Below are 15269 nucleotides of genomic sequence, written 5' to 3'. Positions count from 1 at the left end.
CTCTCTGACCTGCACGCACATCTGATACACTCTGGCTATCAGAAATAACATATTTGTGACATGGTCTTGCTGTGTGTGAATGTTTTAGTGTGACATCGGCTATAATTCCTACATGTAGTCAATGGTGTTTGGTGTATGATTACATTTGATCTGTTATGTGTCGTGATATTCAGTTGAGACCCAGAACAGTGAGGTTTTGGTGTAAGGTATGCTGGTTTCAGATCAGCTGTTCAAAGCAGAATGGCTGGAACAGTTCTTCAATGAAGCTCTGCTGCCCTCTGGTGTTGGAAGGCTATCACTGCACAACTCTCCCACAACTCATTAAAACATCTCTTGCCAGTTTCTTTCAAAAATGGAACTGCTTCGCATGAAACAATTATAAGTATACTTAGTCTGAGGTGCAGAATAGTAGACATTTCTTCCAGCTTTATGTCTTGTGTCTGTTTGAAAGGATGTGAAACTCTCCCTTCACAGAACTCTCCCAAGGAGTTTCCAGGCCTTTTCGTTCCTTTTAACTTCTAGCTCCAGACATTGATAAAACAGTGAGAGCTTTAGCGCTGAGGCTAATCCCAGGCCTCCAAATCACTCACCAGTTCTTCTCCTCCCCCTAGATAAAGTGCACCCTGACGATGACCTGAGGGGGTCGTCATCGGACAGTGAGGACGAGGTGATGGGCCAATACCAGGAGGCCGTCAGCCGGTCGCAGGCCCTCCGGGGGGGCGGGGCCAGCGCTCGCCAGCCGCGGGGCTACTGCTGGGAGACCCGTCAGAAGTACAGCCCCCTGACGGCCGAGTACGACGGCTACAGCAGCGAGGCCTCGGCAGAGGACGGTAGGTTCTGCCCACGTCAGGCACGTCTGAGGGAACGAGAGGGGAACCTACAAGAGACAACAACGTGTGTTTGCCATACTTCAGGGGCCTGTACAGAACCTCCACTATCACCAGACAACTGGGGGTTTATTTAATGGTCAATGGATGGTGAGTTGAATCTTTGTTGATAGTTGGTTCAGCATCTCTTGATTAGCGGTGGGAGCCGACGTGAGGGAGATGCTGTGTGCTCAAAACCAGGCCCTACGCTCAAAACAAGGCCCTACGCACGACTACTGCAGGAACTATGTGTGATCCTATGAGAGAGGTAAGAGTTGTTTTTGCTGTCAACTCTGTCGCTGTCAGTCATCGGCCATGGGTGCTTCCTAAGTCAACACGCTGAAGGGAAAAATGTTGTAAGTGTAATTTGACTTTTTTCACGATTTTAATGTGATGGTGAAAATTTGCCCTCGCTAAATCTGTTGGGTATTATTGCTGATCTTGTGTTGCATGTTGTGGTCGCAGAACCCTGGACTGAGGGTCTGAGTGGGATAACAGGAAGACACATATTCACTAGTGTCACCGTCACTACTGCCATCTAGTGGCAGGTTTGGGCCCTTGGTTTGGAAAAGGTCACCGCTAAGAGATATGACTGTCAGTTTGAATTCCCCACTATAGGTGAATTTATACCTTACATAGTACTATGTTCAAATGTTGCGTACATAAAATGTAATCATCCAGTTCACATTCTCCCTTGCATCTTAAAAACAGTTATTACAGTAGCCATGTCCTCCACTGCAATGCAGAGAAAGGTGTGGATTGCATGAGATTTTGGACTGCATCCTTCTGTATATTTTGCCTACACAAGTACATAGGGCTGCCAGATTGTGTAGCTAATTGCATATTTAGGGTGTGAATAGTCTTTTGTCTCATAAGCCTACCAGATCACAATGACTTTCTGTGAGTGAGACTGTAGACAATCACGGTTCTGTCTTTGAGTCAAATATCCAAACCCAGCCTCTCTCATCTCCCTATGCACTCACACTCATCAACACGCACACGCACGCACACACGCATACACGCACACACACACACACACGCACACACACACACACACACACACACGCACACTCTAATGCTCCGTCCCCTAAGCTGGAGCAGGGACCAGCGATCAAAGCTCAGATCCTGCGCAGCGCACTCTCTGTCGGAGCGCCAGGAAACAGTCACACACTCCAGCAGCCGCGCCTTCTGCTTCCTGCTCCCAGCAGCTCTGCTCCCGATCCGTCAGAGACACCAGTCACAGGACGCTTCTGTGTGGTCTCTCTACAGAGACACCAGTCACAGGACGCTTCTGTGTGGTCTCTCCACAGAGAAACCAGTCACAGGACGCTTCTGTGTGGTCTCTCCACAGAGACACCAGTCACAGGACGCTTCTGTGTGGTCTCTCCACAGAGACACCAGTCACACGATGCTTCTGTGTGGTCTCTCCACAGAGACACCAGTCACAGGACGCTTCTGTGTGGTCTCTCCACAGAGACACCAGTCACACGATGCTTCTGTGTGGTCTCTCCACAGAGACACCAGTTACAGGACGCTTCAGTGTGGTCTCTCCACAGAGACACCAGTCACACGATGCTTCTGTGTGGTCTCTCCACCGGAACAAATTTCACACACTCTGTGTGACGATCATTGGGACTTGAACCTTTTTTGTTTCTTCAAAGTGATGTTATACGACAGTCTCACATTTCATGACACAGGTCTTTGCGTGTGTGTTGAACTCTGCAAGGTCTTTCTGGCTACAGGGGTTGGGTAGTAGAGGGCAGATGAGGCCGTGCTCCATGGTGTGGTCTGCTTCTCCACATTCACAGATGGTTGGTCCAGTCTTGTAGCCCCATTTGTTCATGGCAACCTTGGATCGTCCTGCTCTCGTTCTCAGGCGGTTCAGAGTTTTCCACTGGGTCCATGGTGCGTCTGAGCCACGAGGGAATTCTTCAGCAGGTGGAATTTGCATGTGAACTGGTGGTGGTTCCTTTTGGAGCTTCTCCAACCAGAGTTGGCATCTGGTTTCTTCCCGGGATATTATTAGGGGTTGGACATGGCTGAGAAAGCTTCTTCTTGACTTGAGTCGTTGTGTTGGGGGTTGGCGTCCATGAAGATTGTGGCATTCGTCTGTTGTGGCTTTTGTCACCTCGACTTTGCTTGTACTGTAACTTCCCGTTTGATGTTGGAATGGGCAATACCAGCAAGGAGGTGTAAGTTGTTTGTGTTGGTGTGTTTCAGGCATCCAGTGATCAGGCGGCAGGTGTTGTTCAGTGCCGGGTCTAATTTCTTAGCGTGGGCTGATCTCTCCCAGACAGGGCAGGCGTATTCTGCAGATGAATAGCACAGGGCTAGGGCAGTTGTTCTTAGGGTGGATGCTGTGGCTCCCCATTTTGAGTTAGTCAGTCCTTAGGATGTTATTTTGGGACTCAACTTTAGATTTGGTGTTGCTGATGTGGTTTTTATAGGAGTGTTCGATCCAGGGTGACTCTGAGATAGACTGATTGGGGGCAGTGCTCAAGAGATGTTTCAGACCATTTGATGTTGAGGGGTCGATTGGCTTCACGGTTCCTGAGGTGGAACGAGCATACTTTGTTTTTTGCAGGGTTGGCACATAGGTGGTTTTGCTCATAATAGAGGAGCTCATCTAGGGCTGTGGTGAGGTTTGTTTCCACTGCTTCGAACGTACTCTCTTGAGATGTTACACAGAGGTCGTCGGCATAAATCAAATGTTCAGTCCTTTGGTCTGTTGGCTGGTCGTTGGTGTAAATGTTATATAGTAGGGGGGCCAGACCACTGCCTTGAGGTAAGCCATTTTGTTGACGTTGCCAGCGGCTTTGCTTGTTGTTTAGGACTACAAAGAAGCGCCTATCTTTCAGAAGGGCTCCAATGAGGTCTGCAAGTGCTAGGTCGTTTGTCAGCTCCAAGACCTTTTTCAAGAGAAGACGATGGTTCACACACAGTGTCGTACGCTGCAGACAGGTCAACAAAGACGGCGCCTGTTACGAGTCCTCTCTGAAACCTGTCTTCGATGTGTTGAGTGAGGTTCAGGAGTTGGGTTGTTGTGGATTTGCCAGGTCGGAATCCGGCTTGTTGAGGGATGATACGGGGTTCAATGACTTGCTTGTAATCACCTCTGCTTGCTTACTGGTGCTTTATTTTTCAAGTGTGATGTTAGTGTGTCTTGTCTCGGCCATGTGCCCTTAGGGTATTGAAATGTATTTTTTTAACCAATGATTTTAATTTTAAGGATGCCATTTAACAACTGGCCGGGGACTACAGCTGAAAATTTGCCCATTAGGTTAACGCTGCCTTTTTTACTGTATTTTATATGGTTCATGTATTAGGATTGTCCTTGACATAATGCCCCCTGCTGGTAGAGTGTTGTTATGGCTCCACTGAGACAGAGCCCCCGCTGGAACTAGAACAGTTGAGGGTTCTAGTTGGAGGGAAAATGGAGTCATCCCTGTTGAATGACCATAAGGAGGGAATACTTTATAAATGAAAAGTATTTATTACTAGCTGATAAGGTACTGACTGGACAACTTTACAGGACTTCCCAGAGTGAACACATGCACGGTGTCTGCTGTAACAATAAACTCATTTTGTGAATGCTCTACAGTCCCTTTTATCAAAGTCCTCCATGACACTGCTAAAGCCTCTTTGCCTCCACTCTGCTTCAATGATATAAGCTGATTTGAGGTCATAGTGATATTATGAAGGTTTGTGATACTAATCAGATCATCTTTGGGGAGCAGTATTTACGTGTCTCAGTTTCCGTGGACCACAGCTGACAAGTATGCCGATGTGAAAATAGCCCAAGTATTTCAGTTCAGCCTCCATCACACGGCCTGCAGTGACCAGTTTGGACCAGAAGGGGCTCTATTTCTGTATCGCCTTCCAGGCAACTGAATAATTTAGAAAGGTGAGAGGAATTAAATATAATATGGGAGATTAAGATGCATTTCGTTAAATCTTTTAATGGAACCCATCTGATTTTTTATTTAGGATATTCATTTGAATTTGGGCCACAGTTTCTCACACAAGTCCTTATGCTTACGAGGACACGCACTAACCCTAACCATAACCCACGCTACACTCATCTGTCAGTATGAACATGAAATCTGAAATATGGAGTGCCTTGTAACTGTGGTTCCAAGATTGAAAATACACATGAATGGACGTTGACCTGAATATAAACATTGTGGATCAAACACACATACAGTACTACTGCCTCATGAAGAGTCACTTCACAAAAAGTAGTGTCTGTGACTCAGTGGTCGGCCATGCTCATGTCACGGCCATCCGATTGGACTATCATTTCTGTAGAGTCCTTAAACCAATCCCTTCCTTGTAGTAGTAAACATTTGACAATGTACATGGGCAGAGGGAAGAGGAGGGAAGGACAGGAACATTAGTTACGGTGTTGACGTCTTACCCCTCGTTCCTCAACCAGCCAACTGCATCCAGAGGATGAGGCGAACGCCCCCCCTGGACGAGCTGCAGCCGCCGCCGTACCAGGACGACGATGGATCGCCACGCATGTCCTGCACGCCCTCCGACCTGGGTGACACCAAGTGTGACCTGTCCTTCACCAGCGACAGTCCACGCCACTCCTACGACAAGTGTCCGAGTGAGGCCAGCGGGGGCCAGGAGATGGACAGCTACCTCAACAAGGGCTACGATGAGGACGCACCCAGCGACAGCACCGCCGCGCTCAGCCCTGAGGTAAGAACACTACACATGGAGCTGGAGCTCAGAGATTATTGTGAAGAGACATACCTACAAACTGCAAAGTGCATTTAAGTGGTGGCTGCTGATGTTTTTATTTTTTTTATATTTTTTATTTTTTTATTACTAGCCCGTAAAATGTATTTCACATTGTTCAGTACAGTTAATTTAATTCGCTACAAGTGTTCAGGTACGTGGTGTTCAGGTATATGGTGTTCAGGTACATGGTGTAGTGCTGCCATGTTTATGACAGTGAGCAAATTACACTAATATATTGCTAGAGTATTAAAATAAAATGACATTCTATTCAAAAGACTAAATCACAGAACCTGGCAAAGGCTCCAAATACTGCCTCCACAGCCTGGTGTGAAGATGAAAAACCCAAATAATAATAATAATAATATATAATACACTTTATTTGTATGGCGCCTTTCATACAAATAAATGCAGCTCAAAGTGCTACAACAGAGAATGTACATGCATGGAGTGCTTCACATAAAATAGACAAAATAAACAAAAAGCAGGAAGATAAGATGGAAGACAAAACACAATAAAAGATAAAGATATGAATCAAGTAAAATACAGTGTAGAATTTAATAAAATAAAAAGAAATTCAATTAAAAAGAAAGAAAAGTGCAGTAGCCCACAAGTGCAAAAGGAGCTAGTTAAAAGCTAAAGTGAGTACGTTTTCAGCTTTCTTTTAAAACTATTCAGTTAGCTAGCTTCCCTGATATCTATAAGTATTGTGTTCCATAGCTTTGTATGGAGGACCCAACCTGTCAAAATTAAAAATAAATACATAAATAAATAAATTACTCAAAAAATGACCAATAAATAAATGAATAAATAAATATGCACAAAAATAAATAAATGAATGAATAAATGAATGCAGTAATGTGTAAATAAATACATTAAATTTGATATAAATGTATACAATTATATATTTATTTATTGTTTGATTCATTATTTCTTGCATTTATTTCCATATTCATTTATTTATTAATTTATTTATTTATGTATTTATTTCCACATTCTTTTCCACATTTATTTATTCTTTGTTTGCTCGCTCCTTATATGCTAATTAGGGGGGCGTGGTTTTCATATCCAGGCATTAGTAGCCAAGCCCAGGCATGGTAGATTAAGTCAGTCCTACCTGACCAGAGTTAAAATCCTTGCCTAACCCTGTACTACGAAACAGGATTACAGGGTTAGCGTGATAACTTCAGGTTCAAGCCTGGTTTATCTGTACTACGAAGGTGGTTCACTTTTTTTGCTATATGCTATTTGCTATTTGCTATATCGCCGTGGTAACTTATGCTGCCGAGCTGTCTTCCCTTGGGAAGTGGGAGCCCTTTGTTACAGCAAATGTACCTCAGATTCTCATAAGGTCTATTGGAAAACAGGATCCCCCAGTCAGTAGTCTGTTGTGGTAGAGATCCCTCATAAAATGCTTTGTTTTTATCTGACAGAAGCCCTTGTACAGGGCATGGTACAAGAGCAAAGATACACTACGTCAAAAACAAAAGGTAACTGATCATCCTGATTCATCCTCACCTCCCCGAGAAGAAGCCTACTAATCCACTACTTCATCCCACATCATCATGGTCACCAAATCAAAACATAGGGGAAGTGCATTAGGCTGTGTGTCCACCAGTGAGCTGTATGTAGCTAGGGGCACCAAGCTTACAGCTGCTCAGAGCACACTAGAGCTGGGGTTAAGAGCTGGTTATGTTACCAACGTTTTACAGCTACGTTAGCAACGGGTGTCGTGTTTTTGCAGACTGTAGATTAACCAGCCAAGTTAAGATAGCTAGCTAATGTTAGCTTGTGCTAACGTTCGCTGTCTCTACAGTTTCTCCAAAAACCGACCGTTGTCATCGGCACAGCAGCCTTTTACAGCCTGCGCTCTAGCCCTAAAAGTTCAACTTTTTTCAACTGAAAAAAAAAGGTAATGGCGCTATAGTGCTAAAAAGCGCTTGGAACTCAGCTCTCGTCTCCATAGCGCCCTAGAGCCCAATACCCATTGTAAACAACAAGAAAACAGCGCCAGCTCTAAAATACAGTTCCCGGTGGACATGCAGCCTTAAGCATTTGGCATGTAGTCTTTGTCATGGTGTGAGTCCATAAGTAGTCAGGTCTAGGACTGGAAGTTCAGGGCTGAGTTTCCCAGAGGCATCGTAGCGCTACGTTCATCGTAGCGCTATGATGAACGCCATAGCTTATGATGAACGTAGCGCTACGATGCCCTTGGGAAACTCGGCCCAGAACATGTTTGTGTATCTCTGCTATTCAAGTGGCTAACTAGCATACTGTATGTCTGGAGTTGGTCATGAGAGTGTCTTTATACTTATTAGGAAAGAACCACACTTATATAAAGTAGAGATATTGGTTTGTCAGTGGTATTTTGAGTCCTTGTATGTTGTGATGTCTCTCTTCAGGACATGCCGGCCAGAGGGTCTTCACTTCAGCTCCCCAAAGGCTATGAACCGGATCCCGTGGCCAAGTATGGCACCTTGGACGTAGCGTTCGACTACGACTCTGAAGACCAGCGGCTTGCGGTGACGGTTACCGCCGTTACGGACATCCCCGTCTTCAAACGCACGGGCAACGTCTCCTGGCAGGTCCACTTGGTTCTTCTGCCCACTAAGAAGCAGCGGGCGAAGACGGGCGTGCAGAAAGGGCCGTGCCCCATGTTCACAGAGACCTTCCGCTTCAGCCACGTAGAGTCGGAGATGATCGGAAACTACGCCATCCGGTTCCGCCTCTACAGCGTGCGGCGGATGAAGAAGGAGAAGGTGCTGGGAGAGAAGGTGTTCTACCTCACCAAGTTCAACCTGCAGGGCAAGATGTCTGTCCCGGTCACTCTGGAGCCGTGCTGTGCTCTGACGGTGAGTAGATCAGCGTTGGGCTGTGAGGGTTTGCTCAACACCTGCCATGGGAGAAGACTATAGCTGAAGGTAACTGTGTGATTGGGTGCAGCTACGTGGATCAAACAGGAAAGGCCTTTTCCCTGGCCTTGTTATTTGCCCTGTTTCTTTCACATCAGTTGGAAATGTAAATGCACTGGCTTTGATTCTCTTCAACCATTTTGTGATGAGTTTGGAGAGGATTGGGAGCATAGGAACACAAAACCTTGCATGTTTAAATACTATATTTTCAGCCTTTCTGTTAATCGTTCATAAAAGCAGATTTGCCTGCCAATTACTGTATATTCTTAAAAAGGTGCTTAAAAAAGAGCTGGTGATTGTGTTATCGCTTCCTTTCTGATAAAAGGAGCTACAGTGCCATGAAAGGTTACTTGGTTGTGCATGTGGGAGAACATTTTGAAGCCGTTTTGGTTCCTACTATTATATAAAAAAAAGGTTATTAATATAAGTAAGGGATAAAACACGACGAGGTGTGCCGTTATCGAAATATAATGCACGACGTGGAGGCTAATAACCCCACGAGGCGAAGCCAAGTGTATTATCCCGCTTTTACCACCAAGACAAAAATGATGTGCCATTTACTCACATTTTCTACATGAAAATATAAAGAATATGTTACTTATGCTCTGCTTACTGCTGACTTTCATTATAGTCCCTCAGTGCTAAATTACGTTGCTATAGAAATTGTATATAATTTTTCCTGGAGGAACAGCGATGACGTCCAATAGTTAACATGGGTTTTAAACCGTAAGTGAAATGGTAAAGCCCAATTTAAGCCCAATTTATACTTTTAAAACCGCCACTCGACACTTTTGATGTCATGAGCAACACTTTTTGTGGAAAAAAAAGGGTTGCCGAGGGCTGTCGCGCACCAACAGATTTTTCTAATGTGACTGACATTGAGAGGTGAAACAAGCACATTAATTTGTGATTTGTGAAGACTGTGATGAGGCTCTAGCCGTGCATCTGTCGAGAAATAATCCGAATCGAGCCAATCAGAATGGAGTATTCACCCAGGCCATGGTATAGCCATAACCAATAAAAAGTTCTACCAGGAAACAAAAAGGGTACAAGCAAAGAAGGTACAACCAAAGAACACTTCTAGAACTTCTTTCTAAGGGTATTTTATTATTATTATCTCGAAATGTGCAATGTCTAAAATGGTCACTTGCCTTTTTCTTACCTTGCCTGTTGACTTGCATGTTTGCAGGGCGGTGAATCCCAGGTCAGTATCTCAGAGATGTCATGCAGTGAGAGCGCCTCCTCGTTCCAGTCCGTGAGCCAGGGCTCCACGCCGGAGATACTGGTGGGCCTGGTGTACAACGCCACCACCGGACGCCTCTCCGTAGAGGTCATCAAAGGCAGCCACTTCAAAAACCTGGCTGCCAACAAGCCACCCAGTAAGTACACTCAAGCATGCTGGCGCCTGCTTGTAGACAGTTTGTCAATATTTGTGTCACCTGAGAAAAAAATGAGAAAATAGTTGAAGAACCAGAGTGGAAGTGCTTAGATCAATAGAGAACTACAGTAACCTAGGATGAGACTCTCTCAAACCCATAATGGGCAACGTCAACTACTGTGCACCATCATAGAACATGTGAATGCAGATTGCAGATCTTTTAGCATGGTAAATAACAATAATTGATTTTGAATTTGAATTAAATACATTTCCCCCAGATAATTCAAACCTGTTCTTGTCAGTGGTCATGGAGTTCGGCTTTTTACCACTTTGTAAATAGTGGCAACGCTACAGGGCCACATATCAAAAAAATACTGTACATTCTGTGTGAACAACATCTGAACCGTGGAGCAGCTGCATCGCTACTCTCACACCTCCAGGCCGGAGATGGTCCAGTCTCTCTCACACCTCCAGGCCGGAGATGGTCCAGTCTCTCTCACACCTCCAGGCTGGAGATGGTCCAGTCTCTCTCAAACCTCCAGGCCGGAGATGGTCCAGTCTCTCTCACATCTCCAGGCCGGAGATGGTCCAGTCTCTCTCACACCTCCGGGCCGGAGATGGTCCAGTCTCTCTCACACCTCCAGGCCGGAGATGGTCCAGTCTCTCTCACACCTCCAGGCCGGAGATGGTCCAGTCTCTCTCACACCTCCGGGCCGGAGATGGTCCAGTCTCTCTCACACCTCCGGGCCGGAGATGGTCCAGTCTCTCTCACACATCCGGGCCGGAGATGGTCCAGTCTCTCTCACACATCCGGGCCGGAGATGGTCCAGTCTCTCTCACATCTCCAGGCTGGAGGTGGTCCAGTCTCTCTCACACCTCCAGGCTGGAGATGGTCCAGTCTCTCTCACACCTCCGGGCCGGAGATGGTCCAGTCTCTCTCACACCACCTGCTGCAACCTGCCCCTTCTATTTTACCCCTTCTTCACCCCCCAACCCCCGAGTTACCAGGAGATCCAGCAAGTTCAAACAAAAACACACTCTTGTTGAACTTTGTGTGGTACTGTTGACCCTTTGACCCTGTTTATCTCACCTCCAGTTGTTCATGTTCTCTCTCTCTCTTTCTCTTTGTGATGTCCGTGCCTGAAGTCTCTCACCCCCACCTATTGACATCTTGGTCCGTTGTTTCTCTTACTGCTTCCCAACCCTTGTTGTCAGATGGGCTGTTCTGTTGTCTGAAACACTTGATAGGTGGCCAGGTTTATATTATCAGAGGTGAGTCTCACTTTCTCACAGGCTGAGCTGTCTGCCAGCTTCCTATTGTCAGTGTGAGACACTCTCTCTCTCTCTCTCTCTCTCTCTCTCTCCTCCTCTCTCTCCCTCTCTCTCTTTCTCTCTCTCTCTCCCTCTTTCTCTCTCTCTCCCCCCCTTCTTTCTCCCTCTCTCTTTCTCTCTCTCTCCCTCTTTCTCCCTCTCTCTTTCTCTCTCTCTCTCCCTCTTTCTCTCTCTGTCTTTCTGTCTCTCTCTCTCCCCCCCTCTCCCTCTCTCTCTTTCTCTCTCTCTCTCCCTCTTTCTCTCTCTGTCTTTCTGTCTCTCTCTCTCCCCCTCTCTCTCCCTCTTTCTCTCTCTCTCTCCCTCTCCCTCTTTCTCTCTCTGTCTTTCTCTCTCTCTCTCTCTCCCCCCCCTCTCCCTCAGCTCTGAGATGTACTATGTACTAGACTAGAGGTTGGCAGTATCCTCATGGATGTAGGGTATGGGAATATGGACAGTATGCATTAGTTTAGGGCTCAAATCTCTTAAATGACAGTAACTGGCAGTAAATAACAATGTAATTTGTGATTGACCATTAGAAAGGGCACTAAAGCAAACACCCTGACATTTGCATATACAAGTATAATAGACTCTACTTACCAATAGGTTAAAATTTGAACAGTAGGACTCATCCATGAAGAGCATTGCTATCTCAGAAGCTTGTGTACTGTAGCATGAATGTGCGCCATGTCCATCCCCTCCTCCCAGCTCTGCTTGTTCTCCTGCGTGTTTCCTTGTCCACGCCTTGGCCCTGCGCTCAGCTTCCTGTCATCGTGATGGGGCGTCACGGCTGCCTGCTGGAGTCCATGACTGCTTGCTTCCACATAACAAGAATCTTAGTTGCGTTCAGCAAAACCTTATGTTTTCTCGCCATCTCTGTTTGAAATATTTGTCTGAAGACTTTTTGATGCCAGTGACCACTGGCTTGATTTCATGAACAATGCCGTTAGGTGAGCTATTGTACAGTGTATGTGTTGGAGTCTGCACAAAATGACAATACTATTAATATGCAAAAATATGCTTTCTGTGAAATATAATTATTTTCCTCAACATCACACTACTCGAGCAGCAGACACCATGATGACTAGTCGGCAGATGTTTTAGGATTGTTTGTTTTCATTTTTTTATTTAACCTTTATTTTACCAGGTGGTCCCTTTGAGATCAAAGATTTCATTTACAAGGGAGACCTGGCCAAAAAAGCATCATTAAAAGTTACAGACAAAACAACAATAAAATACAACAACAACAGAGCAGAGATTACAGTGTACAAATGAAATACCTACATTATGCACATTGACACGAGCCAATGGGTCTGGATCTCTACTAGATTGCATTAAGAGATTAATTAATTGGTCCAATGTTAATGAGGGACTCTGACACTGAACCTGAAAGTGTTAAAAATCCTGATTGCGGCCATGACTGATGCCTTGCATTTTACATTTCAGAGTAGTGAATGTACGTTTTGGATAAAGATTTGATTGGCCTACAAGGCAAATTTCAAAGGCAATTTCTTATCAGCCTATCAGTCAGAAAAATTCCAAAAGAAGTGTCCCTCTTCTACTGGCCAATTATCAACATGCAGGGCTCAATAGTCAAAGCCATTTAACTGCAAATGAAAAGGAAATCAAGGCTATTTTAGTGGCGCTTTTATGCCAAAGCGAGCAAGGCAACATGTTCATCTGAGGTGGAGAGCTCCAGGCTGGCCTGTCTGCTTTCTAAAGCAGCTGGCACTCAGTAACATAAAAGCCCCTGCAATTAATTCCTTACCCACTGATACACAAGTGTCGAATGCAGAATATTATTATGGAGTATGGTTGTAGGCAAAAGCGAAACAGCCTTTGTTGATTGCTACTCTTGCCGCAATTTTTCACAATTTGATTTGTGGCCTGGGTTGTAGTCAGCTGTTCGATCAGAGCTCGTTGCGTGGGAATGAATGGAGAGGAAAGAGCAGGAAGGGAATGTTGAATGTTCACTTGCTAATAGTTGAAGATGAATGGCCTCCCTAGGAGGTAATTCAATAAGCTGAATATGAAATGATTTGGGAACACACTCTGGGATCTGGGGGGGAACAGAACACACTCTGGGATCTGGGGGGGAACAGAACACACTCTGGGATCTGGGGGGGAACAGAACACACTCTGGGATCTGGAGGGGAACGGAACACACTCTGGGATCTGGGGGGGGAACAGAACACACTCTGGGATCTGGGGGGGAACAGAACACACGCTGGAATCTGGGGAACAGAACACACTCTGGGATCTGGGGGGGAACAGAACACACTCTGGGATCTGGGGGGGAACAGAACACACTCTGGGATCTGGAGGGGGGAACAGAACACACTCTGGGATCTTTGGGGGGGGACAGAACACACTCTGGGATCTGGGGGGGGGGACAGAACACACTCTGGGATCTGGGGGGGAACAGAACAAAAGCTGGGATCTGGGGGGGAACAGAACACACTCTGGAATCTGGGGGGGAACAGAACACACTCTGGGATCTGGGGGGGAACAGAACACACTCTGGAATCTGGAGGGGGGAACAGAACACACTCTGGGATCTGGGGGGGGGGACAGAACACACTCTGGGATCTGGGGGGGGGGGCAGAACACACTCTGGGATCTGGGGGGGAACAGAACAGCTGATGGGATAGAATGTGGCAGAAGAGTCACAATTCAACTTAATTTTGTTCTATTTTCTTGATGCACTTTGAACCAAACTCTGATTAAGACTTACGGGTTTTCCTAATAGATACAGTATATATTATTCTGTACTTGCTAATAGATACAGTTGAATCCTTCCTATGGGCTTAACGCTGGTAGTCATCTGGTAGTCATCACAGTTTTGCATGTCGCCATAATATTTTTGTTGTTAAAGCAAATCCAAAGTGATTTGGAACATAGTAGAATGTACTGTATGGTGTTGCCTTGCTAGCATTGTCTTATAAACATGACACATCCTTAATATATTTGGATCATATGCAGTGTTTGAGTGGATACCCTGATGTCATTGTTTGTTGTAATTCTTATTCCTTATTCCCTCTCCTCAGACACATATGTCATGCTGACCTTACTGAACTCGATGGGCCAGGAGATGTCCAAGTGTAAGACGTCCATCTGTCGTGGCCAGCCCAACCCCACCTACAAGGAGAGCTTTGTCTTCCAGGTGGCCCTCTTCCAGCTGTCTGACGTCACCCTCATTCTCTCCGTCTACAACAAGCGCAGCATGAAGCGCAAGGAGATGATTGGCTGGATCTCTCTGGGCCTCAACAGCTCCGGGGAGGAGGAGCTCTCTCATTGGACGCAGATGAAAGAGTCTAAAGGACAGCAGGTCTGTCGGTGGCACAGTCTGCTGGAGTCCTAGAGGGGCTGAGCAGAGGAATCCTAGAGGGGCTGAGCAGAGGAATCCTAGAGGGGCTGAGGAAGAGGAAGAGGGATGGGCTCAAAGGGAAATGAGAGCAAAGCCCCGAAGGTGCCTCTGCTCCAGCAGAAATCCTCCCTCTGTAGGCATCCAGATTACGGACTGGGCATGGCGACTGGTGTTATGTAGCCTGTCTAATATGGCCAACACAGTTCAAAGCCTATTTGAGATTGACATGTTTTACTTACAGTAGATGTAACAATAAAATGTGTGATGACTACTTGCCAAAGCTGACAAGACACTACTCGTCGTCACTGAAAATGAGGGCAAACCTCAGTGGCCTTCGAGTATAAATAAAGGCTAATTGAATTGAATTGAAGACAGTGCCTGTCATAGTCCAGTTGGATCTTCTGTAGGGTCATCCATGTGGTTGATGGTCCAGGCCAGATGTAGAAGTGGTGTGTGTGTGTGTGTGTGTGGGGGGGGGGGGGTTGTCAATTCTGACGCCGCTTTAGAACTGCCGATATGACGGCCAACATGCGTGAGTGGCTTAATTCCATCAAAGCTTCGAAACAGGAATATAAAAACTTATTCTGTGTAGTTTGAGTTATTAGGAAAAGTCCAAGACATAGCCTAGTGCTCTACAATCGTTAGTACTTTTCAGAAAAATCAGCACGCTAACTGAATATTACTTGAGTTTG

At 45.8% G+C, this 15269-nt stretch overlaps 1 protein-coding gene across 1 annotated transcript in view; it reads left to right on the top strand.

Moving 5' to 3' along the window:
- syt14a (synaptotagmin XIVa) overlaps positions 1-14571 on the top strand; it is a gene marked incomplete at its 3' end in the record, with an annotated part of 34984 nt that extends 20413 nt beyond the window's left edge. Inside the window, exons 3-8 of the mRNA XM_084450643.1 lie at positions 612-830; positions 5302-5573; positions 8015-8464; positions 9714-9903; positions 11118-11174; positions 14258-14571. Of these exons, the coding sequence (XP_084306769.1) occupies positions 612-830; positions 5302-5573; positions 8015-8464; positions 9714-9903; positions 11118-11174; positions 14258-14571 (1502 nt within the window). The remainder of the gene's footprint in view (positions 1-611; positions 831-5301; positions 5574-8014; positions 8465-9713; positions 9904-11117; positions 11175-14257) is intronic.
- Between the last annotated feature and the right edge of the window lie 698 nt (positions 14572-15269).

The sequence above is a fragment of the Borostomias antarcticus genome, assembly GCF_949987555.1.
Source record: "Borostomias antarcticus genome assembly, chromosome: 16".
NCBI classification, from domain to species: Eukaryota; Metazoa; Chordata; class Actinopteri; order Stomiiformes; family Stomiidae; genus Borostomias; species Borostomias antarcticus.
Note: the sequence above shows the minus strand (reverse complement) of the source record. Positions and strands in the feature narration are given on the sequence as shown.